Here is a 27,940-nt window from a genome sequence, read left to right on the forward strand (position 1 = left end):
GGAAAAACCGGTAGTCGGTTTGATGAATTTTTGGAAACAAGGACAGTTCTTGATAATATGACTCTTTTCAAAGCATGCTGGAGAGAAAGAATATATTTTGGGCAATTTTAGGTCTTGCAAAATGGGACTTGGGCAACAGTCTATTGGAAAAGTGTAGGCTAATTTCTAAACTATTGTCTACACCCAACATTTTGGGAATAGAATTTCCCTTGAAATGAAAAATGAACATGAAGACAAATGCAGGAAAAAGAAACCCAGGACTTTGCCTTCAACTAAACAAATGAATATGGACAAGGATCAGATATTGTTGCTCTTTTTGTGATAGTCTAAAAGAAACTATGAGAAAAGGTGAAAAATTATACTTAGGATCATGCACACTGAAGAGAGCACTTCCTGTTAAAAAAAGCTACCTAAATTCAAAGAGTTTCCACTGATGACTGTAAAAATCTGCATAGTTGATATGTGCGATGCATAGAGACTCGAAAAAGACCTTTCAATGTTAAATGGACATCTCAAAAGACAAAAACTTTCAGCTGTATTTTAGAACTAAGTTCTGGATAATAAAATACTGTAATTATGGGAGAGAATGAGGAATCATGAGAACTGAAGCCTTGCTGTAATTCATATTTACAATATTAAAATATGGTTTAAATTTAGACGGGACTCCAAATTTGATTATTTTCTCCTACTGTTCACATAATGCTCTTTTTAATAAAAGAGGATGTATGATTCAGAAGTCATACTATTTTTATGAAGCAAATCAAAAGTGTTCTATTTAAGAGATTACTTTAATTCTCATTATTTAGTATTGCAATTGTTTACTGAAGCCATATAGTTAGAAAAGTTATATAACTACTGAATTATTTCTTCTGGAAAAATATTAAACTAAGTAGGCATTTCTTTCTAAAGCTACTTAAGAAATATTGTACAAAATCTACTGAAATCAATTGTTACAATGGAGAAAATGGGCTGACTTAATAAGATATGTTTCAGATGAAAAAATAAAAAGAATGTTAATGCCTAATGTCTTTACCTGAAAACACAATGGGACTAATTTTAAGTCACAATAGCACAAAGGTAGCACAAAATCTAAAGTGCTACTTTTTCAACAGCAATAGCTCTTATTATTAATTCTACCTTTATCAGAATATTGAGAAACCATTAGCATGTATAGGAAGAATAGAAACAATCAACCCTTTTTCTATTACAGTATGAATTCATGCTTGGAAAATGAACATATAAAGTAACCTCAAATCAGCCTTTAAAATGCAAAGAACTAAGATTGTTCCACAAACAAGTCACATTAGCTAGGCTCTTACAGATGTGAGAATTCAGTAATATGAGAGGACAATGGACACTAGCTCAGTAAGAGATACATTTGAATGAATTTGCTAGCAACTGCAAAATGAAGACAGCAAAGTGCGTATGCAAGAGCACACAAATTGGGAGAGGAAGGAGAAATTTCCAAAACAGTTGAGGTGTCTTGCAAAACACTGTGGCTACTTTAAACCATACACTTATGCTTGGTTTTCTATAATAAACATACAACAAAAGTTTGAGTCATTTTCTGTTACCAGGAAGATTCCAAAGCAAGAATATTTTAATCAAAGCCGTATGAAAAGAAATTGTTAGGTGGGCACACAAAACAAGTCAATCCCTCTAACTTAAAAGAAAAGCTAACACTGTTTCAGTTTCCTACCTTCTGCCCAAAATTAGTTTTGGGGATAACTAATTATGTACAATTTGCAATAACAGTCTTTACCTTTTGTTTTTTTATCTACTGTAACATGTTGCTTTGTTTCTGCTGTTAGCAAGAGTTCATAAGGATGTTCTTCTTCTTCATCAGCTGTGCTCCCTCTACTTTTTCTTTTGGTGACCAAACCCTAATCAGACAACAGGCATAAATTAATAATAATTGCATCTCTTACTATTAACTAATAGTGCATTGACTACTTTTCATGATCGCTGCAAAACATGAAAGAGATTAATATACATGTATACATGAAAAACAAATACAAATTTTAGCATTCCTATGGCCCTACAGCCCTACTGAATCCCTTCTCCCTATGCCGAATTTCCATTAATTCTATATTTTTTCACAAACCCTATTTCCCTTTGGAATCCAGCTGGTGTATTTTCATAAATTTTCGGTATTATACGAAGCATCAGGTAGTAGCCACAGCATGGTAGTCTCAGAACTACATATTTTAACATTCCTCCATTTAGGTAGAAAATGTACATGTTTTGTATATAGTATTATTTCTTTTAAACCTATTATTTCATTCAAAGTTGTCTGACTGAGATATGAAATAAGATTCCAGAACAATCATGTAATTGTGAATACAATAATAAAACACTATGCATTTAGAACCTGTTGTATACATAGTTGAGGTAATTTGACAGCTCGGCCACCGACAACAGCAGGTGGCGCTGGCGGGCACTCGGATTGGTTGACCAGCGTTCGGCGGGATATTCCAACACAGTGATTGGTCAAGAGCGCACTGGCTAGAGTATTTAAGGGGCTCTAAGAGGGCTCCGGTTGTCATGTTCAGAACAGAATAAAAGCTGAGTTACTGAGTCTCCGATTGTCATCTGTTCCCTCACGGTCCAGACCACACTATTTAACAGAACCCAATTTAAAATAGAAGTATCCCCAAAAAGGTTTTAACTTGTGATAAAAACACAACTTCATTGGTATGAATCATATATGCAATCCAAAAGTCAGGTGCTGTGACAAATCTCATATTACCATAATGCATGGAAAATACGTTGAAGAGACGTATCTCCAGCAAATTTTAAAGCACAGGCTGGTACAGATGGATATTTTATACCTTTTGATGCCAAGCAATATGTGATTTTAAAGATCAAAATAATTTCCTTGAACTGGGAGAGGAAATAAACAGGCAACACACGCAGCTCCCTCAGGATGATGCTTATGCAATTACATCTAGCTGCACTGTTAGTAATGTAGGAAACAAACTCCGTTCTTGTTTCAGTTCCTAAAGGTTGCTTCAGTGCCAGAGCTGGATCTAAATACAATCTGGAATGGATTAGGATAGTAAATTTCATCTGAAAGCATTTAGAACTGAGTGACCGTTTTCTCCAGGTATCAAAAGAAATACTTGGGAAAGGCAGAATTGCTGTGTTGGTTATGAAAGTATGGAGAATGAATATATAAAAAGAAAAATTTAATTTAATTTAATTTAATAATATTTATATACCGCCCTTCTCCCTGAGGACTCAGGGCGGTTCACAGGGCAGAATAAAATACAAATACAAACGTTAAAACAGGATTAAATAATTGCCCATATTAAAACAGTTGGAATAAAATTCTAAAACACCAAGTTAAAATTAAAGCACAAAATTAAAAAAAAACCCCACCAATCCCCATCAGGCTAGGCCGGCTTGAACAAACAGAAACGTCTTGAGATCGTGACGAAAGGAGCGAAGATCGGGCGCCATCCGGAGCTCTACCGGTAGCTGGTTCCACAGCTCCGGAGCGCCCACAGAGAAGGATCTCCCCCTGGGGGCCACCAATCGACATTCTCTGATCGGTGGCACCCTGAGGAGGCCCTCTCTGTGGGAACGCACAGGGCGCAGGGAGCTTGATGCCGGCAGCAGATGTTCCCTAAGGTACTCCGGCCCCATGCCATGAAGGGCTTTAAACACTGTTACCAGTACCTTGAATCTCACCCGGAAGACAACTGGCAACCAATGCAGCTCACGGAGCAGCGGTGTAACGTGGGAGTATCGGGAGACTCCCAACACAACTCTCGCGGCTGCATTCTGTACCAGTTGGAGCTTCCGGGTGGTCCTCAAGGGCAGCCCCATGTAGAGAGCGTTGCAGTAGTCCAGACGAGAGGACACGAGCGCATGAGTGACCGTGCACAAATCATCCCGGCTAAGATAGGGCCGCAACTGGCGCACCAGGCGAACCTGGGCGAAGGCCCCCCTAGTCACAGCTCCTATATGGTCTTCCAAGGTGAGCCGTGAATCTAGGAGGACTCCCAAGTTGCGAGCCCTATCTACGGGGGGTAATAGTTCACCCCCCATAGCCAGAGGTGGAACATCCGAATAAACCCGGGATGAAGGTATGCAAAGCCACTCAGTCTTGTCGGGGTTGAGTTGGAGTCTGTTCCTCCCCATCCAGACCCGAACCGCCTCCAGGCACCGGGACATCACGTTGAGGGCATCACTGGGGTGGTTTGGGGTCGAAAGGAAAAGTTGGGTATCATCAGCATACTGATGATACCCAACTCCAAAGCCACGAATGATCTCACCCAGCGGTTTCATGTAGATGTTGAACAGGAGAGGCGAGAGGACCGACCCCTGAGGAACTCCACAAATGAGAGACCTCGCGGTCGACCTCTGTCCTCCTGTCAACACCGACTGCGAACGTCCCTGGAGATAGGAGGAGAACCACTGTAAAACTGTGCCTCCCACTCCCAATCCCCTGAGACGCCGCAGCAAGATACCATGGTCGATGGTATCGAAAGCCGCCGAGAGGTCTAATAGGACTAGGACAGAGGAATATCCCCTGTCCCGAGCCCTCCAGAGATCATTCACCAGCGCGACCAATGCCGTCTCCGTGCTGTGCCCGGGCCTGAAACCCGATTGGTACGGGTCTAGATAATCCGCTTCATCCAGGACCAGAGGGAGCTGATGCGCCACCACACTCTCAACAACCTTCGCAAGAAAGCGAAGGTTGGAGACAGGACGAAAGTTGTTTAATACAGCTGGGTCCAAGGCAGGCTTCTTGAGGAGAGGCCTCACCACCGCCTCTTTCAAGACGGCGGGGAAGCTACCCTCACTCAAAGAAGCCGATATAACTGCCTGGAACCAGCTGCGTGTCCTCTCCCGGGCTGCATAAACCAGCCAGGAAGGGCACGGGTCCAATAAACACGTGGTGGTGCTCAGCCTCCCCATGATCCTGTCCACTTCCTCCGGAGTCACAGAATCAAACTCCTCCCAGATGATATCGACAAGACCGCCAGTGTCCTGATCGTCAGACTCTGCCCAGTCAGAGTCCAGACCGGTCCGAATCCGAGCGATTTTGTCCGACAGATGTTGGTTAAACTCCTCGGCACGACCCTGCAAGGGATCCTCCCTCACCTCCTGATTTAGGAGGGAGCGAGTCACCCTAAACAGGGCGGCCGGGCGATTATCTGCGGACGCGATAAGGGTGGCGAAGTGGTTAGACCTCGCCTCCCTTATCGCAGCGAGATAAGACCTAATGTAGGCTCTTAGTCGCAATCGGTCGGATTCGGATCGGCTGGACCTCCAACCGCTCTCTAGGCCCCGTCTCCGACGCTTCATCTCCCGAAGCTCCGCAGAGAACCATGGAGCTCGACGGGATCTGCACCGGGTCAGGGGCCGCAGGGGTACAACTCGGTCAAGAGCCTCAGTGGCCGTCCTTTCCCAGGCTTCCACTAAGGCATCTGCCGAGCTGTGAGCAAGGGAGGCAGGTGGGGACCCCAGCGCTGCCTGGAACCTCTGGGGATCCATTAAGCGTCTGGGGCGGTACCATTTAATTGGTTCCAAACACCCACGGCGGGGGGTGGCAAAACGGAAGACCAGCCGCAGGAGATGATGATCGGTCCATGACAGGGGCATAATAATTGGAGAGCCCCCACCAAGATCATCTAACCACCGTCCAGATAAGAAAACTAGGTCAAGGGTGTGGCCTCCCTCATGAGTCGGTCCCAAAATTACTTGCGTCAGGTCCATGGCCGTCATGGAAGCCATGAACTCCCGAGCCAACTCAGATGATCCTCCCAGCGATGGTAGATTAAAGTCCCCCAAAACTATAAGTTTCGGGAACTCAACCACCAGCCCAGAGAGGACATCGAGCAGCTCAGGCAGGGATTGTTCTGGATATCTCGTGATGCTACTATCTACCTTCAACTGTTCACACTATTATGTGTAAACCACAATCTCACAGGGTTTTGCCAGAAAGCTAGCATATGTTTTCCTGTATCAATGAAAGCTGGAGACTAAATAGCTGCAGATTCTGAGCATCATTGAAAGCTACTCTTCTTTTTGGTTAATCTAATATGCTATGTTTTATGAACAGATCACAAGTCCAACTTGGATAAGTTTTAATTAATTTACATGTTTCCCTCTCCTTTTCACCTTTTCTTATTTTAATTCAAGCCCAATTTCTGTAAATAGCTTCTGTAAATTATAGTTTAAGTTAAAAATGTACTCTAGAATCAGTTTGATCCTAGTTTGTTCTTATTACCTATAAGTTAAATTTGAGATGAACAACCTACCGTATATACTTGAGTATAAGCCGACTCGAATATAAGCCGAGACCCCTAATTTTACCCCCCAAAAATGGAAAAAGTTAGTGACTCGAGTATAAGCCGAGGCTGGGAAATGCAGCAGCTCACCTTATGCTCCTCTCCAGAGATCTTCCCTCAGCAGCGGCCGGCAAAGTAGCTCGCACGCGAAACAAGCCTGGCAGAGGAGCCGGAGCGGCGAGCAGAGGCGCCCGGCCCAGATCCTGCAAGGCCCGGCCGAGACGCGCCCCCAGCAGCGGAGCTGCTCCGGCTCCTCTGCCGGGCTTGTTTTGCATGTGAGCTACTTTGCCTGACGCTGCTGGGGTCGCGTCTCGGCCGGGGCCTTGCAGGATCCGGCCCGGGCGCCTCTGCTCGCCCTCAGCAGCACCTGGCCCGGAATCACATGCGAAACAAGCCCGGCAGAGGAGCCGGAGCGGCGAGCAAAGATGCCCGCCCGGATCCTGCAAGGCCCCGGCCGAGACGCACCCACAGCAACGGAGCCGCTCCGGCTCCTCTGCTGGCCTTGTTTTGCATGTGAGCTACTTTGCCTGACGCTGAGAAGACCCGCTTGGGCACTCGGGTTGGTGTCAGTCTCCGCAGGCCCTTCTCGTTTCCAGGAACGTCAAGCGCGCTTGGCTCCCCACCCCCACGGCAGGGCAGGGCAGGGCAGAGACTTGCTCGCCCTTCTGACGGCCCTGAAGAGAAACGAAGGGCTTGCAAACTCCCCGCGAGAAGCTGGGCGAAGTGCGCGGCTGGGCGAGTGTGTGCCTGCGCGCGTATTTACAAAAGAAACGCTCCGAGAGTTCTTCTTTCTCCGCCCCCTTGGGGGGAACTCTAGCGACTGCTGTAGCTGTGCTTCTCTTCTCGGCTCTGAAAATAGGGATTTCTACTCTCTCTCTCTCTCTCTCTCTCCCCTCCCCACCCCGCATTCTCCTGCCTCTTCGATTGCGACAATAAAAGGGCGAAGGGTGCGCTGGTTTCTTCCTCCTTCCTCCCCCCCTCCCCTCCCCGATTGTCAGGTGTGGCTTCGACTTTAGTTTTTGCCTACGGTGCTAGGGAGTTGCCAGTGGTGGGATCGTTTTCGGAGTTGCGTGCTTGGCCCAGAGGTGCAAACAAAATGTTTGGAAAAAGGGGGGTGAGGTGGGGTGGGGTGGAGGAAGCAGTTTGCGAAGCAGCCGAAATGGGGGTATATAGAGGATGGGAGGTTCCCACCGAGAGAGCCAGCAGAGTTGTTGTCGAAGCGCGTCACACGCCTTTCCAACCACCAGAGAAGGGAGGAATAAGAAAGAAACACACACACACACACACACACACACACACCAGGAAATCGAGAGCGCCGCCTTAAGTTAAAGGTGGCGGACGGGCCCGAGAAAAAAGGCTGCAAAACTCCAATCTTTTAAAGCGTGCGTTGTTGTTTTTTTTTTCCTCCCCCCAAAAGTGAACGGCAGCTTTCCGTACTAGTGTATTTGTACTGCCGCGAGTGACAACTGACAAAGCTTGCCGGTGTGATCTTGATTTTGGTACTGATGAAGTCTGTTAACTAATTGATTGGCACTCCGGTCGCTCATCGCCGTGAAACTAGACCTTGTTTTTGGTGTTTTTTTTGTACTTTGGGCTGATCAAATGGAATAAATGGAATAAATAAAAACACTGGCATGTCAAGACACCAGCACAAAGACCAAGGTACAAGCAGCTCTCCTTCAGTCATTATTGAAACATTTGATCAGCCCAACTTCTTCTTCTTATTATTATTATTAAATCTGTTTTTTAACCAAGCATGACTTCACTGAGCTGAATAGTGCAGGGTTGCCTGCGTGTTTGCTTGTTCCGGGTAGAAAAAACGCTGTCGACCCCGGCATCTTTTGCGGGGAGGGGTGAGGTGGGGTGGGATGGGGTGGAGGAAGCAGTTTGCGAAGCAGCCGAAATGGGGGTATATAGAGGATGGGAGGTTCCCACTGAGAGAGCCAGCAGAGTTGTTGTCAAAGCGCGTTTGCTTGTTCCGGGTAGAAAAAACGCTGTCGACCCCGGCATCTTTTGCGGGGAGGGGTGAGGTGGGGTGGGGTGGGGTGGAGGAAGCAGTTTGCGAAGCAGCCGAAATGGGGGTATATAGAGGATGGGAGGTTCCCACCGAGAGAGCCAGCAGAGTTGTTGTCGAAGCGCGTCACACGCCTTTCCAACCACCAGAGAAGGGAGGAATAAGAAAGAAACACACACACACACACACACACACACACACACACCAGGAAATCGAGAGCGCCGCCTTAAGTTAAAGGTGGCGGACGGGCCCGAGAAAAAAGGCTGCAAAACTCCAATCTTTTAAAGCGTGCGTTGTTGTTTTTTTTTTTCCTCCCCCCAAAAGTGAACGGCAGCTTTCCGTACTAGTGTATTTGTACTGCCGCGAGTGACAACTGACAAAGCTTGCCGGTGTGATCTTGATTTTGGTACTGAAGCAGCTCTCCTTCAGTCATTATTGAAACATTTGATCAGCCCAACTTCTTCTTCTTATTATTATTATTAAATCTGTTTTTTAACCAAGCGTGACTTCACTGAGCTGAATAGTGCAGGGTTGCCTGCGCGTTTGCTTGTTCCGGGTAGAAAAAACGCTGTCGACCCCGGCATCTTTTGCGGGGATTTCCCATTTCCCGTTGCGAAACCAGCCGAGCCCAAGTCCACCCTTTCTATTTTTTTCCACGGCACGCTCGGTGCCTTTCCCACGATCGTGTCTCCTTCAGATCTTACGCAAGCTTCCTCGATTTCCTGGTGTGTGTGTGTGTGTGTGTGTGTGTGTGTGTGTGTGTTTCTTTCTTATTCCTCCCTTCTCTGGTGGTTGGAAAGGCATGTGACGCGCTTCGACAACAACTCTGCTGGCTCTCTTGGTGGGAACCTCCCATCCTCTATATACCCCCATTTCGGCTGCTTCGCAAACTGCTTCCTCCACCCCACCCCACCCCACCTCACCCCTCCCCGCAAAAGATGCCGGGGTCGACAGCGTTTTTTCTACCCGGAACAAGCAAACGCGCTTCGACAACAACTCTGCTGGCTCTCTCGGTGGGAACCTCCCATCCTCTATATACCCCCATTTCGGCTGCTTCGCAAACTGCTTCCTCCACCCCATCCCACCCCACCTCACCCCTCCCCGCAAAAGATGCCGGGGTCGACAGCGTTTTTTCTACCCGGAACAAGCAAACACGCAGGCAACCCTGCACTATTCAGCTCAGTGAAGTCACGCTTGGTTAAAAAACAGATTTAATAATAATAATAAGAAGAAGAAGTTGGGCTGATCAAATGTTTCAATAATGACTGAAGGAGAGCTGCTTGTACCTTGGTCTTTGTGCTGGTGTCTTGACATGCAAGTGTTTTTATTTATTCCATTTATTCCATTTGATCAGCCCAAAGTATAAAAAAAAACCCAAAAACAAGGTCTAGTTTCACGGCGATGAGCGACCGGAGTGCCAATCAATTAGTTAACAGACTTCATCAGTTCCAAAATCAAGATCACACCGGCAAGCTTTGTCAGTTGTCACTCGCGGCAGTACAAATACACTAGTACGGAAAGCTGCCGTTCACTTTTGGGGGGAGGAAAAAAAAACACAACAACACCGCACGCTTTAAAAGATTGGAGTTTTGCAGCCTTTTTTCTCGGGCCCGTCTGCCACCTTTAACTTAAGGCGGCGCTCTCGATTTCCTGGTGTGTGTGTGTGTGTGTGTGTGTGTGTGTTTCTTTCTTATTCCTCCCTTCTCTGGTGGTTGGAAAGGCGTGTGACGCGCTTCGACAACAACTCTGCTGGCTCTCTTGGTGGGAACCTCCCATCCTCTATATACCCCCATTTCGGCTGCTAGGCAAACTGCTTCCTCCACCCCACCCCACCCCACCTCACCCCCCTTTTTCCAAACATTTTGTTTGCACCTCTGGGCCAAGCACGCAACTCCGAAAACGATCCCACCACTGGCAACTCCCTAGCACCGTAGGCAAAAACTAAAGTCGAAGCCACACCTGACAATCGGGGAGGGGAGGGGAGGGGGGGAGGAAGGAGGAAGAAACCAGCGCACCCTTCGCCCTTTTATTGTCGCAATCGAAGAGGCAGGAGAATGCGGGGTGGGGAGGGGAGAGAGAGAGAGAGAGAGTAGAAATCCCTATTTTCGGAGCCGAGAAGAGAAGCGCGGCTACAGCAGTCGCTAGAGTTCCCCCCAAGGGGGCGGAGAAAGAAGAACTCTCGGAGCGTTTCTTTCATAAATACGCGCGCAGGCACACACTCGCCCAGCCGCGCACTTCGCCCAGCTTCTCGCGGGGAGTTTGCAAGCCCTTCGTTTCTCTTCAGGGCCATCAGAAGGGCGAGCAAGTCTCTGCCCTGCCCTGCCCTGCCGTGGGGGTGGGGAGCCAAGCGCGCTTGACGTTCCTGGAAACGAGAAGGGCCTGCGGAGACTGACACCAACCCGAGTGCCCAAGCGGGTCTTCTCAGCGTCAGGCAAAGTAGCTCACATGCAAAACAAGGCCGGCAGAGGAGCCGGAGCGGCTCCGTTGCTGTGGGTGCGTCTCGGCCGGGGCCTTGCAGGATCCGGGCGGGCGTCTTTGCTCGCCGCTCCGGCTCCTCTGCCGGGCTTGTTTCGCATGTGATTCCGGGCCAGGTGCTGCTGAGGGCGAGCAGAGGCGCCCGGGCGACCCCAGCAGCGTCAGGCAAAGTAGCTCGGCCGCGCGCAAGTCCTCGGTAAGTTCTTTTTTTTGTTCACTGGAGTATAAGCCGAAGTGGATTTTTTTCAGCCCAAAAAGTGGGCTGAAAAATTCGGCTTATACTCAAGTATATACGGTACTTAAATTTTTGGAGTAACATGCCAAATTTGTCCTCCAAAGTTGTGGATGCAACCAAGTAGGGATGATTTCCTAATATGTTTGTTTTTCCTTTTGTCACATTACAGATTGACAGTCCCTTTGAAGACTACCCCTATAATTTTTAACAGGTTTGTGAGGCATTTCAAAGAATGCTGATTTGCTAACAATATTCTGCACTTCTCTTCGTAGGCAGGAAAACTAAATATGGAAGATTCATTCCCCCTAATGGAAAAACGTAAGCTTCTGAGCTGCAATTTATTTTATTGTAAGGAAAGCACTTTTTCTCCAAAGGAAATTTTTCTAGCAACTAAAAAATGAAGAACAATTTAGGTAGCACATATTTACATATCAACTGAAAATACTCCACTCTATAGAGTAATATCAAGATATTTAGAGAGTATCCATACATATCAATCGAAAGTAGGCTAAAGGACTGCCAGATGCAAACCAGACCATGGCAAAAAAAATCCTGGCAAAAGCCTGCTGATATGGCAGTTAAAACTACTAATATATTTTTTTATAAATGTCACATTACCCTCTAAACATATTAATGTGTTGACATTCCCCCCATATCACTAAAATCAAGGAGGACACATAAGGATGTTTACCACTGAGGATGCATCATGTTTTTTATCTTCAAGTTCCTCTTCTTCATCAGGGGGAGGTTTTGTAGGAGGTGGTGGACGCTCTCTCTACAATTTTCAAAAAAAATAATCGTAAATGACTCGTTTCAAATTCTTTTTGATGCAACCTTAACACATTTAAGGCAACAAAGCAAATAAGTGATTTCATCAAATTGATGAAATACGTGATGTGGCCTCAGGATACAAACTGTGCCTTACCTTCTTACATGCAATGTCAAAAATAAATACACAAAAGTGGACAGCCTGCATTGTGTACATTTTGTCACTTGTCTTCCCTTGGACTTTGTAGACCACACAGATGCCCTAACTATTTGATTTGCAATTTCTCTAATAACAAAACTGGCACAATTATCATTCAATAAATATTTCACAGACTTGGTAGTTAGTGCTTGACAGAGCAACCACAAAAGCTTTAGAAAAAATATTCAGGTGCCATAATGTATCTATACCTACAAAATTCAAAATTGTACAAGCAATATCCCCTGTGATACTCTACAGAAGAAAAAGTTGGACATCGAAGAAGCAGGACAAGAAGAGAATTAGTCAACCCCAAGTTCTCACTTGAGGGGAAATGGTCAGGCTGAAATTATACTACTTTGGTTACTTTATGTGAAGACCTGGGTCTCTAAAGAAAGTTCCAATGCTGGGAAAGATACAAGGAAGGATAAGAAGAAGATGACCAGGAACAAGATAAATGTTACAGTGAAGAAGTGTTCACCATTGAAAGACCAAGTTCTGGACAGATTGTCATATAGAAAATCTATGTGGTTGCTAAGATTTGACACTGATTTGATGGCACATAATCAATTAATCAGTTAATCAATCAATACTGTTAATATTGGGTTACTGATCTCAGAAGACACTTAAAAAGCTGCTGATATATGCACATATTGTATACATTAAAAACATATATTTCTGTTTAAGCCTGTTTTCATTAACCTGTTTTAATCTTCAAATATACCTCTAAAACAAATGCATATACACATTTATTGACGGCACAGAATATCAGACTTGAATCTAGAAATCAAGAAGTGCTAGCCAAAGAAACAAACCTATATGATAATAGCCCAAATGAAGGATAATTATAATGGAATGCTAAAGCCAGAATTTATGAAACAAATCTCTCATTCTAGATTCACATTTTCAAAGCTGCTATGGAGAGATAAGAAGTAAATATGTCCCATTATGTATATCTTCACATTCAATAAATTTTCTGCATATTTCACTTATAAATGGATATAACAATATTGAATATATCCAATGTTATATTCCCAATAAAAATATGACTTCCATTAGAATGAAAAAAATTAAATTAAATGATGTACACAACAAATATAAAATCTAGTTGTCTTCTTCTTAGCATTTTTCTCACATAGTTGCAGTGTTTTTGCACTGCACTCACCAAGTTCCTACTGTTAAGTTTGTCAACTGATTTTCAAAGACCCTGACACTGATTTCGGTTGAGAAGAGGTGAGAAGCCTAACATCACCCAATTGGCTTCTGTCCCTAACGGAAAAATCAATCCCTGAATCTCCTTATTCCTGCTCCAGTGCCTTAACTGGCTCTCCTGTCTCTGATCTAGTAAATGTCAACAACTGATAACTTCAAAATAAATCTGCATATTTTTGGGCTGCATGTACAAATTCATATTTAACTTTATATATTTTTAATAAACCTCAACCATCCATATTTTAATGTGCAATAAATATTCCATAACATGCTCAAATCCAGTACTTATCAACTCTGGTGGATTCTTTAAATAAAGCTGATTGCTTTCAGAGGAACTAACTTAAGCTATTTTAATTAGCCTGTAAAGTCTCCAAGCTCCCCCTGCTGGATTACATCCATAAATTCCATGACAAACTGATTTACCGGCCAATTAATATAATAAAACAATGCAAACAAATCTAATATTCAGGATTATTACTGTACAGTGATTTTTTTTAATCTGAAAAAAATTGGATGAAAAAAATGTTGAGAGGAAAGTCATATTCTAGACAAGAATTTTTTCCCCTTGCTCCTAAATAGTTAATCTGAGCTACAGTACCTAGCAAAATATATAGTGGTAGAAATTCACCCAAATTCAAATAGTCATCACACTGTGAACTTGGAATAATTCCTGGGAGAATTTCATAGCAGGGCAAATGGCCTCTAAGTAGTCAGTAACTAAAGCTCTTAACAATTATTTACTATCACTTCCAAACTGCACATCTGCACTATTAATTTACTGCAAGTTTGGAGGCCTGGTGATCTATCCCAGTCTATTTTCTACAAAAAGGAAAAGATAACACACATCAGACTACATACAGGTCTCATTCCTGTCACTTTAATAGCAGTCATCTCCGCTTCCCTGTTCACTGAATCTCTGTCTGAGGATCTTCCACTGGCTAGGCTGTCCAAAGAATGACAGGAGGTTGCATTGTATAGTACTTCATATGGACACTCTTCTGGCTTGCCATCAACATCTGTTATCAGGTCTGTCACTGCTTTCTCCACATTCCCTAAAGAAAGCAAACATGTTAAATCAGAAACAGTTGTACAAAATCCTCAATAGCTACAGTGATCCTATTCACAAACTCTGGTCTTTGAAGGCCTGGCTACAATCATTCCTTTCCACAATGCCAGAGGCATAAAAGGTGGACTTCATTATTTCCATAACTTTCTAATTTATATATCACCTTTGCCTATGGACTGGGAACTGGAATCGACATATGTTTTGTTCTGATCTGCAGAGTTATTTTGACGAGGGAGTGGGGTGGGTGGGTGGAGAGAGGACTACTTGTTCCCTATAGGAAATTGTGATAATTGTTCATTCTTGTTATGGGGAAAGCAGAAATCATTTCTTTATACTTTTTTATTATTATTTTTCCTTCCTTTTCCACTTTGCCTATTTTCTTTTTTTCTGCACTCTTTTTTAGTTTATGTTAGTTTTTCATTGTTGCAGTTTTAATTTTTAATAAAATTACGATTAAACAAGTAATTTAATACATTTCATAGTTTACCCTGAGGTATCCAAACTGAAGTTTCAACAGAAGCAGTTAAAGGCGGCGATGTCTTTTCTTCTGCTGTTGCAAGATTCTTTCTTGTTGTACAGTCTGAGCAAATGAGGTAAAGAACAACAGAAATAAGATGTCATGTAAGATATTTGCTACCTGAAGTCTTCAAAAACAAAATACAGTAATCTACTTTTCATATATTTGGATATGTTCCGCATATTTATTTTGGGTGAATCCAGCGTTGTCATTTTGCTAATATAGGTAGAGAATAGGCTAGCTTTTCGGCTAGAATGATAGCAAACACAATCTTTTCTGAAACTCAGAAAGGCTGGCCTTTCTACCCTTCAGAAACTTCATATTTGCCAACTTTCTGGCCAGAAACACAGTGTTTCTGAAGGGCAGAAAGGCTAACACACTGCAAATATTCTGAAGGTGGAGCCAGACAGTTAGCGAACAGGAAGTTTCTGAAGGCTAGACAGAGGGTCTTTACAGCCTTCAGAACAATCACAGGAAAAGCACCAGCCTCTTCCTAACCCTTCAAAAACATCATGTTCACTAGCTTTCTAGCTTACCAAACATGATGTTTCTAAAGATTAAAAAGGCTCTTTCAAGCTATTTTACCCTTCAGAAACAACATGTTCACTAGATGTCTGGCTGAGCTTGCATCGGCTTGGCACACCTGACAGTAGCTGCACAAAAAGGCAAAGGTAAGTGGATGGTGGGGTGGCAGGGAGCAGGATGAGGCCTCCAGGGTTGTGGCAGTTTTGTGTGCACTAGTGGACCAAATGAGCAGCTGGGATGGGAGAGAGATAGGTGAGGAGGGGGGTGTTTGCAGCACCCTTCAGTCATAAGGGCAGATACCTGGATCACATGACTTGCAACAGCTGTAACTTCTATCAGGGAATGTTTGTCCATTCAGTACCATTATAATTTCAAATTATCACTGAACAAATGGTCTTAAGCTGAGGACTACCTATATATATATTTTTAAAAAAGGATCATGACTCTGTCCAGTTTTTATAGATTTCCATTTCATTTAGTTCACTCCATTCAGGAGGACCTTTGTAAAGTAAATGGACAGTGGAAAAGAGGGAAATAAAGGGGGGAGCTACTTCTGCTAACCCCTTTTTGGCACACTGACACTGGATTTATATAATATTAAATCTGTCCTCTGTACTCTCTCCAAATGTAAAGACTTGTTCTTTTCCTCATGCAAATGTTAGTGATGGCTGCTTCCCCAATAGTATTAAATGGTCAACAATCCAATGATTCCTGATTTTGTATCTCAGTCCCGATGCATTTGCATTGGTCTTTCACTAGTCCATTATTAAAAATGAACCCATCTAAAAACCCATCTTTTAAGGATGCATTTAATTAATTTACAAACAATTTATGGCTGGAAAATGGTTCTATTTCACCTTTCTTCCCCTGCCTACTTAATGCATCTTGCAATATAGACCGCTTTCAAAAATGTCTGACCTGGAAGTTTTAAATCTCAAAAATAAACAAGGGATACATTACATTTATAAATTAACTTGAAATGGGCTAAAAATACAGTACAATGCTGAGGAGACAATGATCAAATTCAGTAAAAACATGGAAACTATTAATTTAATAGCATATTTTCAGAAAGTACAAAAAAGGGGGAAACATATTTTTTGCTCAATCTAGTTTTCTTTGTATCCACAATGCAGTTAATTGAGCAATGTAGTCCTTTTAGAAATTGCCTAATTGAAAAACAACTCACACATTTGATAGCTGTTAGTGTGATGTTAGTGTGCTTCCTATTTCTCAACTTTTGCCCTCTGTTCTTTTATTTTTAATTATTTACCTTCAATGAAAGCTGCTATTTGTTGGCTTTTTTGAGAAGGAAGTTCTCTGACAATCTCCAAAGCGGTCAAGCCTCTGTTATCTTTTATATTCACATCAATGCCTTCAATAGAGAGAGAAATTTTACATTATACACAGTACCGTAATTCAGGAACATTAAGAAATGTTACATATACTCACATAGCAAAATGTGGTATAAATGGAACTTGGTCTTAATCACTTCCTGCTCCTAAATGTACATTTTGGCCCTACATCTATGTTCATTTATTATTGTTGTTGTTACTATTATTATTGGTTAAAGCTGCCCTTATGCCATATGAAGGCTCTTAATTTTAGAAGAAACATTTTTAATTTGGGAAGTGCTTTTATTTTAATTATAATTTTAAGACAAGTATATTTTATTTTTAATAAGAAGCAATTAAGCCTATACTTAAATGAAGCAGAATAGGAATACTTAAAATAATAAAGCAATAAATATATGTTAAATTCTAACTTAAAATTCAATTGTGGTGAAAGCAAATAATAATTTCCGAAGGGAAATGAATGTAAGTTCCTGGAGTATACAACCTCCTGATCTCCAAATCCAATTAGCTGTTCTGGCAATTCCTGCTTAGCTAGTTTATACTAAACATTCATGAGGCTTTAGCTTGAAGAAGTTTAAAAAGAAGGGTGAAAGATTCAAGTTAAATTATGTTGGTCATTCTAAAGAACTATGCTAAGGCTGCTGAATGTTTACAACACTAAGACCACCAACAAAAAAAGGAAATCTAAAAATATGTTTAAAAGATCCTCACCTGCAGCTAGCAATATCTGTACCACATCTGTTTTGCCAAACAAAGCAGCTTCATGCAAAGCACTACCTTTTTCTGTCTGTAAAACAAATATGGGTTGAGAATTCCATCAGAAAACAATAAAAGTGTATGTCCAGGTACACAAACTGAAGTTATTTGTTGCAGTTTATTCCAACTTAAATCAGCTTCTTTAAAAATACAGGCTGATCACTCTAATCTATCGATGAGAAATTACAACTAATAAAAACCCCTCTGTATTTAATTTGAATTTTATTTAATTTGAATTTAAAACCAAAAAGACAATATCCAGCTGAAAATACAGGATTTAAGCACCAGACGTTCTCTAGCTGACAATTAGAAAAAGCCTAGCTTTCTAGAGTAAAACAGAATCCGCTACACTTGAAAGAATTTGAAAGTATAATTCTACTAAATTTCAAACTTTAACGTGAATTCAAAATAAACTTATTTAACAATCTTTTGTATTTGTTGGGATTACAGGCTGCTTCAATTTGCCAATTCTGAGCAGCATATAATTGGGATATTAAAACATGCGATGAAGTAAAATGGTGAATAGAAAAGTTCTTATTGAACAGGGAGCTGTGATACTAAATCTGATCTTGAAACATTACTTTAATGTTGAAACTCCATACACAAAAATTTAAACAAATACCTGGTAGTTGTTATCCATGCCAGCCTCCAGAAGTACATGAACTACAGCTTTATGGCCATTTCTAGCTGCCAGATGTAAGGGAGTGTGTTTCTTAGTATTGCAACTTAATAGATTAGGATGAGCATTAAGCAACATCTTCACAACCTCTAGTCTCCCATAGAGAGCAGCTAAATCAAGAGGAGTCTCAAACTTGTTATTGCGCATAGTAGGATCCGTCAACTCCTCCAGAAGAACCTTCACCACTTCTGTATGGCCATACTGAGCTGCACAGTGCAATGCTGTCTCATTGTCGTTATTCTAAGATTACACAAATATAAAAACCATTAGAGTTTAGAGACAATTATAATAAATGGAACATTTTAAATATAAATGTATTAAAACTATTCCAATTCTTTTCTACTATGCATGCAGTGGCATAGTGAGTACACCATGGTCCCATTGTTATTTATATGTACATATGCACACATGCAGACATTTGCTGCAGGAAAAAAAATAGATAAAATATCTATTATTGCCCTTTGAGATTAATTTTACTTGTACTGTTCTATAATTTTCTTCACTTTTAAAACTCACCACACATTACTTATCCATTCAATAAAAGTTACTACAAATGTACATTTTGCAAGCCAACAACTTGATAATAAATAGTATTTCATGACTGTGTTATTTCTCGCTGGAGAATTCACCTTTTGTTAACTAATCTGACACTATGTTATTATATTTTATTTTAATTTTATATAAAGGGCCACTGCAATGACTAATATTATCAACTTATAGAAACTAATTATATGTCAAGAAACAGCTCTTTCATGTGACCAAATGCTTTTTGAAATTGGACTTCATATCGGGAAGTCACTGAATTATAAAATAGCATTGGGTTAAACGCTACATGAAAACCTAAGTACTTTAAGATTCTAGCTGATATGTAAAATGAACACAAAAATACCATTCAAATTGTTAGTGTATTTAACCATCTGTGTGTAATTATAATGGCTAAATATACATAAACAAAACCCTGGCTTCATAGAAACATTGCAATTGTTTAAAAAGTAAATAAATTAGAACTTTAAAAGTTGTACTACTGTATACTGGACAAAATATAAGAGAGGTTCATTGTGATTTATTTTTGTTCTAGCAGTATCAATGAAGTTCAGTGTCTCATGGGCACTTGACAAAACTAGCTGAAACAGAAAGGAAATAGATGAACAGTCAGAGTGCTTTACAAAAAATACATGGAATGTACAAACGAAAGTTAGTATGAACAATGACAGACATGCACAAACATTTGAAAAACTGAGGAAGACACTTCCAACGATGGCAAAGAAACAATTCAAGCCAAACATTTGCCAAGGAAAAACAGATTTATAGTGGAGGTGATTCTAAATGAGGTAATGCATCATTCAGCAGCATGCAGAGAATCTCACCATGAACAGAGGGGAAAGCATATGGTTCAGGATTTATAATTAAGATGTAGGGTTTAATGAAAGATAATGAAAAATTGTGGTTATCTTCTAGCCACATTATATTACAAACTATACATAATGTACCACATCAGTAAACATCAGGGGGGAAAAACATCAACTGGACTAAACATAGTTCTTGGCTAAAATGAGCTCAAATCCTAGGGATTTTATGGACATATACATACAGAGTTTTGGCCCAATACAAAAGTGTTTTGCCATTGCCTTTTTCCGAGATTTTTTTCCAATTCCATAGTCTAACCTACAGCCCTAGTATTACCTGGCCCTTTGTTATCCCAGCAATAACTAGGTTTGCCGCTGCTTTATTTGTGGGAGAAACAAGGCTAGCCAGGTGCTGCTGCCTATTTGTTGTACACTGCATATTAGATAACTTCCAGTATTAACAGAAGAAATATAATTTACAGTATCTTAGTTTATACAAGGTTAATGCACAAATAATGATTGAATGGGCAGGAATGATTTTTTTTTAAAAAAGATGAATATGATTAATATCTTATTGCTGTCATCAACTTCTCATTTGCCCTTTAACCAAGTCATTAATTAGATGTTTAAATCTGCTGGCCAACAACATTTGAAGATATAGGCACTTCTGAAATGCGAAATTTTATAAACCCTTGTAAAGCCCAGGTTTGATTTCAAGTTTGTGGCAAACAATTATTTTTATTTATTCTAATAATTTGGATGCCACCTTTTACAACCAGTATAACCTGTGCTGTTTAGATCAAGCTGTGCATCCAAATAGCTGCACATTTGACAGGACTTAAAACTGAAGAATCTTCATTAATAGGATGAAATAGGCTGAAATTGGTACTCCTTAAAGAGGATGGCTTTGACAGCTCCCCGATTCTTTCAAAAGATTTAGCTTATTAATGCAAAAATCTTGCAGCCTAACTGAGATTTTTAAAAAGCAAGCCTTTTTGAAAATGCCTGAGACTGATTTCTGTAATTCTTAAGAGAAAAAGGAGAAAAGAAATGGTGACATCATCTCAAAATCAAAACAGTGGTCTGCAGTTTAAACAGCATTTATCTTGCTCCCTGATCCATTTATCTTGAAGACTAAGAAATGCTTTTCATGGATATATGAACTAACAGTTGCCAATGTATACATGATTTGCAATTGGTACAGTACAAAACTCGTAATTTGTAGGTAAAAGCGCTAATATTAAACAGAAGCCCATAAAACTGAGACTGTAATCACAATTGGCAAGCCCAAAGAAACTCTAGGAAGAAACAGTTGAGAGAAAGAATAAAATAGCGACTTAAATTGAGGTAATTTTAACCATATTAACTCTAGAAAAAATATTTCCAATTCTAATGTATGATCACATAATGTTTGTATGTATCATGGGCCTTATTCTGACAGTCAGGTCAAAGTACCTTTTAACTATAAACAAATGTACATATATAATTCAATTGGAGAAAAATGCACAAATATGTCTAATTAACAATTTGTCAAAACCCACTGTCTAACTCATCTATACTGAAATGCCTGCTGTTGCAAAACTAAACATTTATAAGCATTTTTCCTAGTTTTTTTAAAATAAAACTGCATGCCTTATTAAAAAAATAGCAAAAATCTCTTTGTTTGTGGACACAGGTCTTCAAGTCAGGATTGACTCCTGGCAACTGCCTGGTTTTTTTAAACATCATTTTAGAAATGGTTTGCCATTGCCTATTTCCTAGGGTTGATAGAAAGTGACTGGCCCAGCATCCCCAGATGGTCTTGGCCCTAAGGTGGGATGACAACTCGCAGTCTTCCAGTTTCTAGCCTGATGCCTCAAACTTTATACCAAACTGGGTCCCAACCCAACCAAATGTTTGGTGAAATAAAAAGCATCATTTCCAGTTAGTTCAGAATACCCCAGTCAGCCTTGGGAATCTGGGAACTGAAGTCCACACATCTTCAAATTGCCAAGATTGAGAAACATTGATCTAGTATATGGAGAACAGCATGACTCTCAGAAGTATTATTTAAAGTAACATGTTTTATTATATCTTCATTTCTATGGCGTTTAGCCTTCCAAGTGAGCTTCAAGGAATATGCTTCTTACGCTGGATTAGTTTAAACATTTGATTTTAATAGTATTCATTAATTGAAAATAATACTAAGCTACAAAAGGCTTTAGAAAATAGCCTTGTAGAAACATGCTCATCTCACTTTCCTCCTCTGCATTTTTAAGATTTAAAATATCTTTTATTTAAAAAGACAGTGATGCTCTCCTCCTGATTTCCAGAGGGATCTGGCTTGGTGGAAACAAAACAATGAATGAGCACTCTTTCTATATCTTCACCTTGCTGTTGCCGGTGTTTCCACTAAAGATTACAGAGAATAGAACAAGGGGCACTTTTTGTGTACTTTTGGCATTTTAATGTTTGATATGTAACCTACTTAGATGATGGCTTAAAGATCATGTTTTTTGCTTCCACCCAGAAAGGAAGAACAACTAAGAAATCATTTAAAAAGCAGCATAAACTCTATACTGCAAAGAAAGTGGTTGGAAATTACATGTGGCTAGAATGACATTTGCCTGAAATAATTACTGTATTAAAATTTAACTTCTTTCAGTTTGGTACTACTTAAAGTTTGCTTTTCTAGCTATATGATCAAATGCTTTGTGGATCATAATTTGTAACATTTTATCATGAGGTGTACATTACAATGGGTTATATAGTGTTTGATAATTTATAGAAATGTATAACTCCTAACAACATTCTTTTTCATTGAATGGAAAAACGTATCATCAAGAGTATCTACTTTTCCTTGTTTCTGGAAATCTAAGGTATATTCACAAGTAGAGACTGACTTATTATTATTTATCTGTGTTACAGATTTTTTTAACACCATGCAAATTAAAAATGACAGTTGGGAATTTTTTTTATACATCTATTCAGACACAGAACTAGTCTTAGAGTTCTTTGGATTCCAGTTTTGGTACTTAAATAAATTATATTTTTTAATGTTTTAACTTATATACAGATAGTCAAGGCAATCACAAATTTCATAAATTTCCTAGCTAAATATAGATACACATTCTGCAATAAAAATCCATTAAGACAAAAACGATTATACTCCTTCATTCAGGTGCAAATATTTCAAGTATTATAGTAAAGAAATATATGAATTATCAAAAAGAAAATTCAATCAATTATTTAAATTAGTATTTTTCTACTGTGATTTTAAAAACATTTCAATTTCTGATTTAAATGTCTAAGCACTTCAATTTCAGCTTTTACTATTGGGTTGATCTACTTTAGACTGAAAAATACAGAGACAGAATATGGCTTCTGAAACATCCTTAATGTCCAAAAACATAGACATATAGGTAAAACTGAGCAAGCAGAGTGATGCTGTAATCCTCACCAAAACTTGTACATTATGAATCCTAGTACTATACAGACTATAATTTACCATATCAAACATTAATGTTTACCCTACATTTACAGACTATATTCACTGCAGTCTGAATCTATAAAAGCATGTAATTTAAACTAATTCACCCTGTTTATCTCCAACACTGATAATCTTAATCTATTTAAAACCATACCCATGGAGCCCAATTTGATTTGGACCTTAAAAATCAATATGTAAGATAATCCAATATGATGGTCTAAAAATTAAAATAATTAATTTACAATGAACATTGATTTCGAGATTCATTATAACAAGGAATCACTTAAGATACTTCTAAATATTCTATTAGATTATCTGTTAAGTAATTTAAGATTATTTTCAATATTTTCAGATTTGCTTTTCTATTTTTCTTATGATTACTAGAAGCAGAAGGATATAGGCCATATTCAGTTTAAGAGAGAATCAGATGTGAAAAAGGAACTAGTGAAATAAGAAAAAATGTACATACTTTCACTTAAATGGATACAGGCATACATCCACACAGACAATAAAGGCATCATTGTCCTCATCCAAGCACTAACAAAAATACTTCTGAGTTATGTAGCATCATTACTATTACCAAAATGAAGTTCAGTATTGCTAAGAATGCACACTTGTTTTGGATAATATACCATAAACATAATCAGTATTATTCCCTTTCTTATTAAATAGGGAAACAATACCAGAATCTTTTGAAATTATATTTTTGAATGCTATTACTGCTTTGGGAATCAACAAGTAACCCAAATCTACCAAGTACAAAGGACTGGTAGACTTTGCTAAGCATCAAGTAAACTTTTACCAACCAGCCAAATCAAACATGGCTTAATACAAATATCACATTGAAGAGATTGCATTTTCAGTCCCTCCACAGCCACTCCCAAGCAGGCAGTATCAATGAACTAGATGACAAGGCTTCTTAGAGCACAAAAATACAACTTGGAGTAATGATACAGTGAAATCCTGTCAGCGAAGTACACACCTTGGCATTGATATAGGGGTCAAAGGGGCCGTACTTTTTGAGTTCTTTGATCTCAAGAGCATTCTACAAAAAGGAGAGGAAAAGAAAATGTGATGATGAAATGGCAGGATATAGTAAAAAAAGCAGTGAGTGATTCTGAAGGGGAGAAATGATAGAACATGACAATATTTCATTCCAATGAAAAGCAATCAATTAAACTAGCCATTCCAGCTGTCAATAGTTGATCATGCATATTGTTTTAAAGACAACATGCAAAGCTCAACTAAAAATCTTAAGTTCTCTATTTAACACTTCACTATGACATTTTACAAATATTTGGCCTCGTGCTAGTTGTAGATTGCAAGAGCCTTCATTTTCATATGGCCCCATCAAATTTATTAACGAATTGCAAATGGCATTATAAAATTTAAAATGTTAACAATAAAATGATTGACAAAGTTTTTTTCCTAGAAGCACAATAAACAATATCTGACCAAAAAAAATTCCAAACAATATTATTAAAAACTTTTGAATGTGTACATTTGGCTATTCAATCACAAAAAATATTAATAGTCAGCAAATGAACTTCTCTGAATATTTGTAAGAGACTATGCTAAGCTACTTGTTAACACAGGTAATAAGCCTCACAGTCATGGGTCTGTTATAATTTTACTTTCCATAAGAAAAATGTTATATGGACAAGAGACCCCTGGGGCCTCATTCTTGGTGATGCCTTCTGTGGTATAACTTACAGCTGGATAACCCAGTGCTCCTCAACATTATTGACCTTCCAAAGAGCTCTAAAAACATTACTTTTGAGAAATGCATTTCTGGAAGTGGAGGTTTAGCCTACCTCCATAGGTGTCACAATGTCTGTTAAATGTTTTGTGTGAGATAAGTGTTTGATCCTTTGTTCTGGCTTTCTGTAAGCTGTTTTGACTTCTGGGAATATGTATTCAGCAGCAGAGATGTCTTAGTAAATAAATACATACATACAACTAAAAGGCAAGTGAAATAATTTCATGTGAAAACTCACTAGTATTCCCAATATTTCTCTTTCTCCATATACCAGTCCCGGTTTAATTTGAAGCAATACTTTAAGAGTTTACCTGGTCTTGATACCAATACTAGTACTATGAGATGTATATGTATGTCTACATGTGCACACAAGAAAGTTTTCAATCATACAAGTCAAATGGCAGCATTTTAAACAACAGAAACAATTGCTGTTTTTCTTCCATTTGAGCACAGCATTTTAGTAAATTAATTATTAATATCTGAAAGCTGTATTGTAGTTAACTGCACAAGATTAGCTTACTAAGCATAAGTAGTAAAGCAGTATAAGCTAACTACAAAATATGGCAAAGAGAGAATAAAGCTGTTTAGATTTGCTTCACCACAGAAATAAACTGATGCACCAACTATGTCAAGTTTCAAATTGTGCAGAAAATTGTGGCGTAGGATGCGGTAGGGTATAGGAATAATGGTTAAAATTCTCCCATTGTATACGAACCAATTCAGCCACTGTTCATTTCTAAGTTCTCAATTTGATCAATCAAAAATACAGCTTTCAGGATACAATTTTTCAAATTTGCTGAACAATAATAGTATTTAACCTTTAACCTTTTCTCAAGCAAGATGTCAAACAACAAATTTATTCTTGTAGATGCTGTATTCACCCCCCTCCTATGGAATAATACAACAAACCATGTAAGATTAAGAGCACAAAAAATGAACATATTCAGACCTGCTCATTTACTTTAGTGTGGGAGGGTCCCTGATGTATTAGCAGTTTCACTATTTCAGCATCTCCCTTCCAAGCTGCCAAATGGAGAGGATAACAGCCTTTGCAGTCAGCCACATTCGTTAATGCATCATTTCTCAACAGAACTTCCACAACATCCCTGAGGACGGAATAATGCCATGAAATTTCAGAAGAATTCTGGACATGACAATCAAAATCAAATAGTAAATTGGATACATGTGTTAATAAGAATATCAGTTTGTAATCAGTCTACTTGGAAAACATTTCCAAATTCAAATATTCTCCAGGGTTCCTTCAGAACTGGAAAGTGAAAACAGCCTATATTCATCCACAAAAAGAAAATAACGTTGCAATTCACTAACTGGGTGGTAACTTTCAGCTTAGTTGATGAAATGTATCTATATAAACAGGCTTAGGGTTAAGTATTAGGAATGCATTTAGTTATTCAAACTATCTATAAGCAGACAAGAATGAACTTTTTTTTCCAAGTATGAGTTAGATATACGGTTTATTTGATTATTTTCTTAACAAATTAATATGGCTGCCCATCTACCTAAAGGAACTCTGGATGGTGAGCAAGAATAAAAATACAATTACTACCGGTAAGTACCATTAAAGCAAAATAGACAGTGCTGAGGCCCTAATAAGACTCACATCCATAGATCAAACACATCATGCCAGTTGCATTATGATCCTAATCCTAGTGCCACATCTTGATTGTTTTCCTTATGACCAACCGGATTGGGGCATCCATATCTATTCCTTAACGCAGGCACGACAGAGGAAGAAGTCCAACCTGGCAAGACTGTTGCACCAAGAAGACCCAGATTTAGAGGGATGACCAGAAACCATTAGGGATAGGCAGCCCCACAAGTAATTTGTCCCTATGCCATATAGAACTTTAAAGGTGATAATCAGCATTTTAAATTCAACCAGAAATCCACTGGAAGCCAATGCAGCTCACCCAGCATCAGTGTTGCATAGATGTTATTCCGGTGCTGCCACATGTGCCCCAGCCATTGTATTCTGGACCAGTGAAGTTTTCAAATGCTCTTGAAAAGATAGGCCATGCAGAACATATTGGAAATGGGAGGCAGCAAAGGCATAAGTGATTCCAGATCTAGAAAAGGTTAAACTGGCACATAAAATATATTTGTGCAAAGGCTCTCCTGGCTACAGTTGCCACCTGCTATTCAGGCTGCCACTGAGTCCAAGTGGACCAGCAGTGTGTACCAATTCTGACCAGGAAACTATAACCTTAGTCACAATTAAGATGGTAAATCAACAGATTTGGGGTAGCCCTAAAAAACAACAGTCATTCAGTCCTGTCAAGATTGGCTGAAGCCAGATCTTCTCCAGCCAGACTTTTGCAGCTTCTAGGTACTGGGAAGACACTTCCCCAGCACCACTGGGATGGTCCAGGTCACAGATGTAAAACTGAGACCCATACTATAAAGAGTAAGTAAGATGATCTTGATGGAGATATGTATGATCTGCTACCCCAGGCGATGGGGTGTGTCTGTATGAGACATATTTTAAATCTACAACAGATAATATCTTGATATTATAGCTCAGACAGTATTCCACAAATTATTGAACTAGCAGGACAAGTTGCATGATTCTGTTATTACAGCCAATTTCAAGAAAAGTAATTTTACCCTTGGTCTCGAGTTGATTTTTTTTGACTTGGTCTAGCTCAGGGGTAGGCAAGCTTGGCTCTTTTATGACTCGTGGACTTCAATTCTCAGAATTCCTGAGTCAGCCATGTTAGCTCAGGAATTCTGGGAGTTGAAGTCCATGAGTCATAAAAAAACCAAGCTTGCCTACCCTTGGTCTAGCTAGTGCACTGACATATGCAATCAATTACCTTCCCCAGAGGTTTCATGAAGATGGTAAATAGAAGAGAGAATTAAGCCTTGTAGCACCCCAAAAGTAGAGACCCAAAGACAGACCTTTCCTCCTCACATGCCAACTGGAACCATCCTTGGAGAAAGGAGAACTAGTGAAAAAACAAGACCTCCTACTCCCAACATGTCAGCCAGTCGAGAAGGATGCCATAATTGATGGTACTGAAAACCAATGAGGATGCAACATACCCATTCCAGGCCCACCAGATGTCATCTACAAGTGTGATCAATTGCATCTCAGTACTATATAGTATCCTAGCCTGAAACCAAATTGTAACAGGTCCAGATAATTTGTTTCTTCTACAGCCCTTTGAAATTGTAGACCTACCACATTCTCAATAGTCTCTCCCAAAAAGGGAACATTAGATATTGAGAAAAAATTGTCCAGTAGTAAC

At 39.8% G+C, this 27,940-nt stretch overlaps 1 protein-coding gene across 6 annotated transcripts in view; it reads right to left on the reverse strand.

Annotated features, from left to right (window-relative positions):
* ANKS1A (ankyrin repeat and sterile alpha motif domain containing 1A) overlaps positions 1 to 27,940 on the reverse strand; it is a 138,750-nt gene that overhangs the window by 73,647 nt on the left and 37,163 nt on the right. For 5 of the 6 annotated variants that reach the window (XM_081324515.1, XM_081324512.1, XM_081324514.1 and 2 more), the window contains exons 3-11: positions 25,621 to 25,777; positions 23,895 to 23,957; positions 18,041 to 18,337; positions 17,374 to 17,449; positions 16,581 to 16,682; positions 14,756 to 14,848; positions 14,061 to 14,254; positions 11,718 to 11,801; positions 1,763 to 1,883 (exon numbers count right to left, since the gene is read on the reverse strand). In XM_081324515.1, coding sequence (XP_081180641.1) covers positions 1,763 to 1,883; positions 11,718 to 11,801; positions 14,061 to 14,254; positions 14,756 to 14,848; positions 16,581 to 16,682; positions 17,374 to 17,449; positions 18,041 to 18,337; positions 23,895 to 23,957; positions 25,621 to 25,777 — 1,187 coding nt within the window. The remainder of the gene's footprint in view (positions 1 to 1,762; positions 1,884 to 11,717; positions 11,802 to 14,060; positions 14,255 to 14,755; positions 14,849 to 16,580; positions 16,683 to 17,373; positions 17,450 to 18,040; positions 18,338 to 23,894; positions 23,958 to 25,620; positions 25,778 to 27,940) is intronic. The other variant, XM_081324516.1, reaches the window with a different exon arrangement.

Source organism: Vipera berus, assembly GCF_964194415.1.
Source record: "Vipera berus genome assembly, chromosome: 3".
Taxonomy (NCBI): Eukaryota; Metazoa; Chordata; class Lepidosauria; order Squamata; family Viperidae; genus Vipera; species Vipera berus.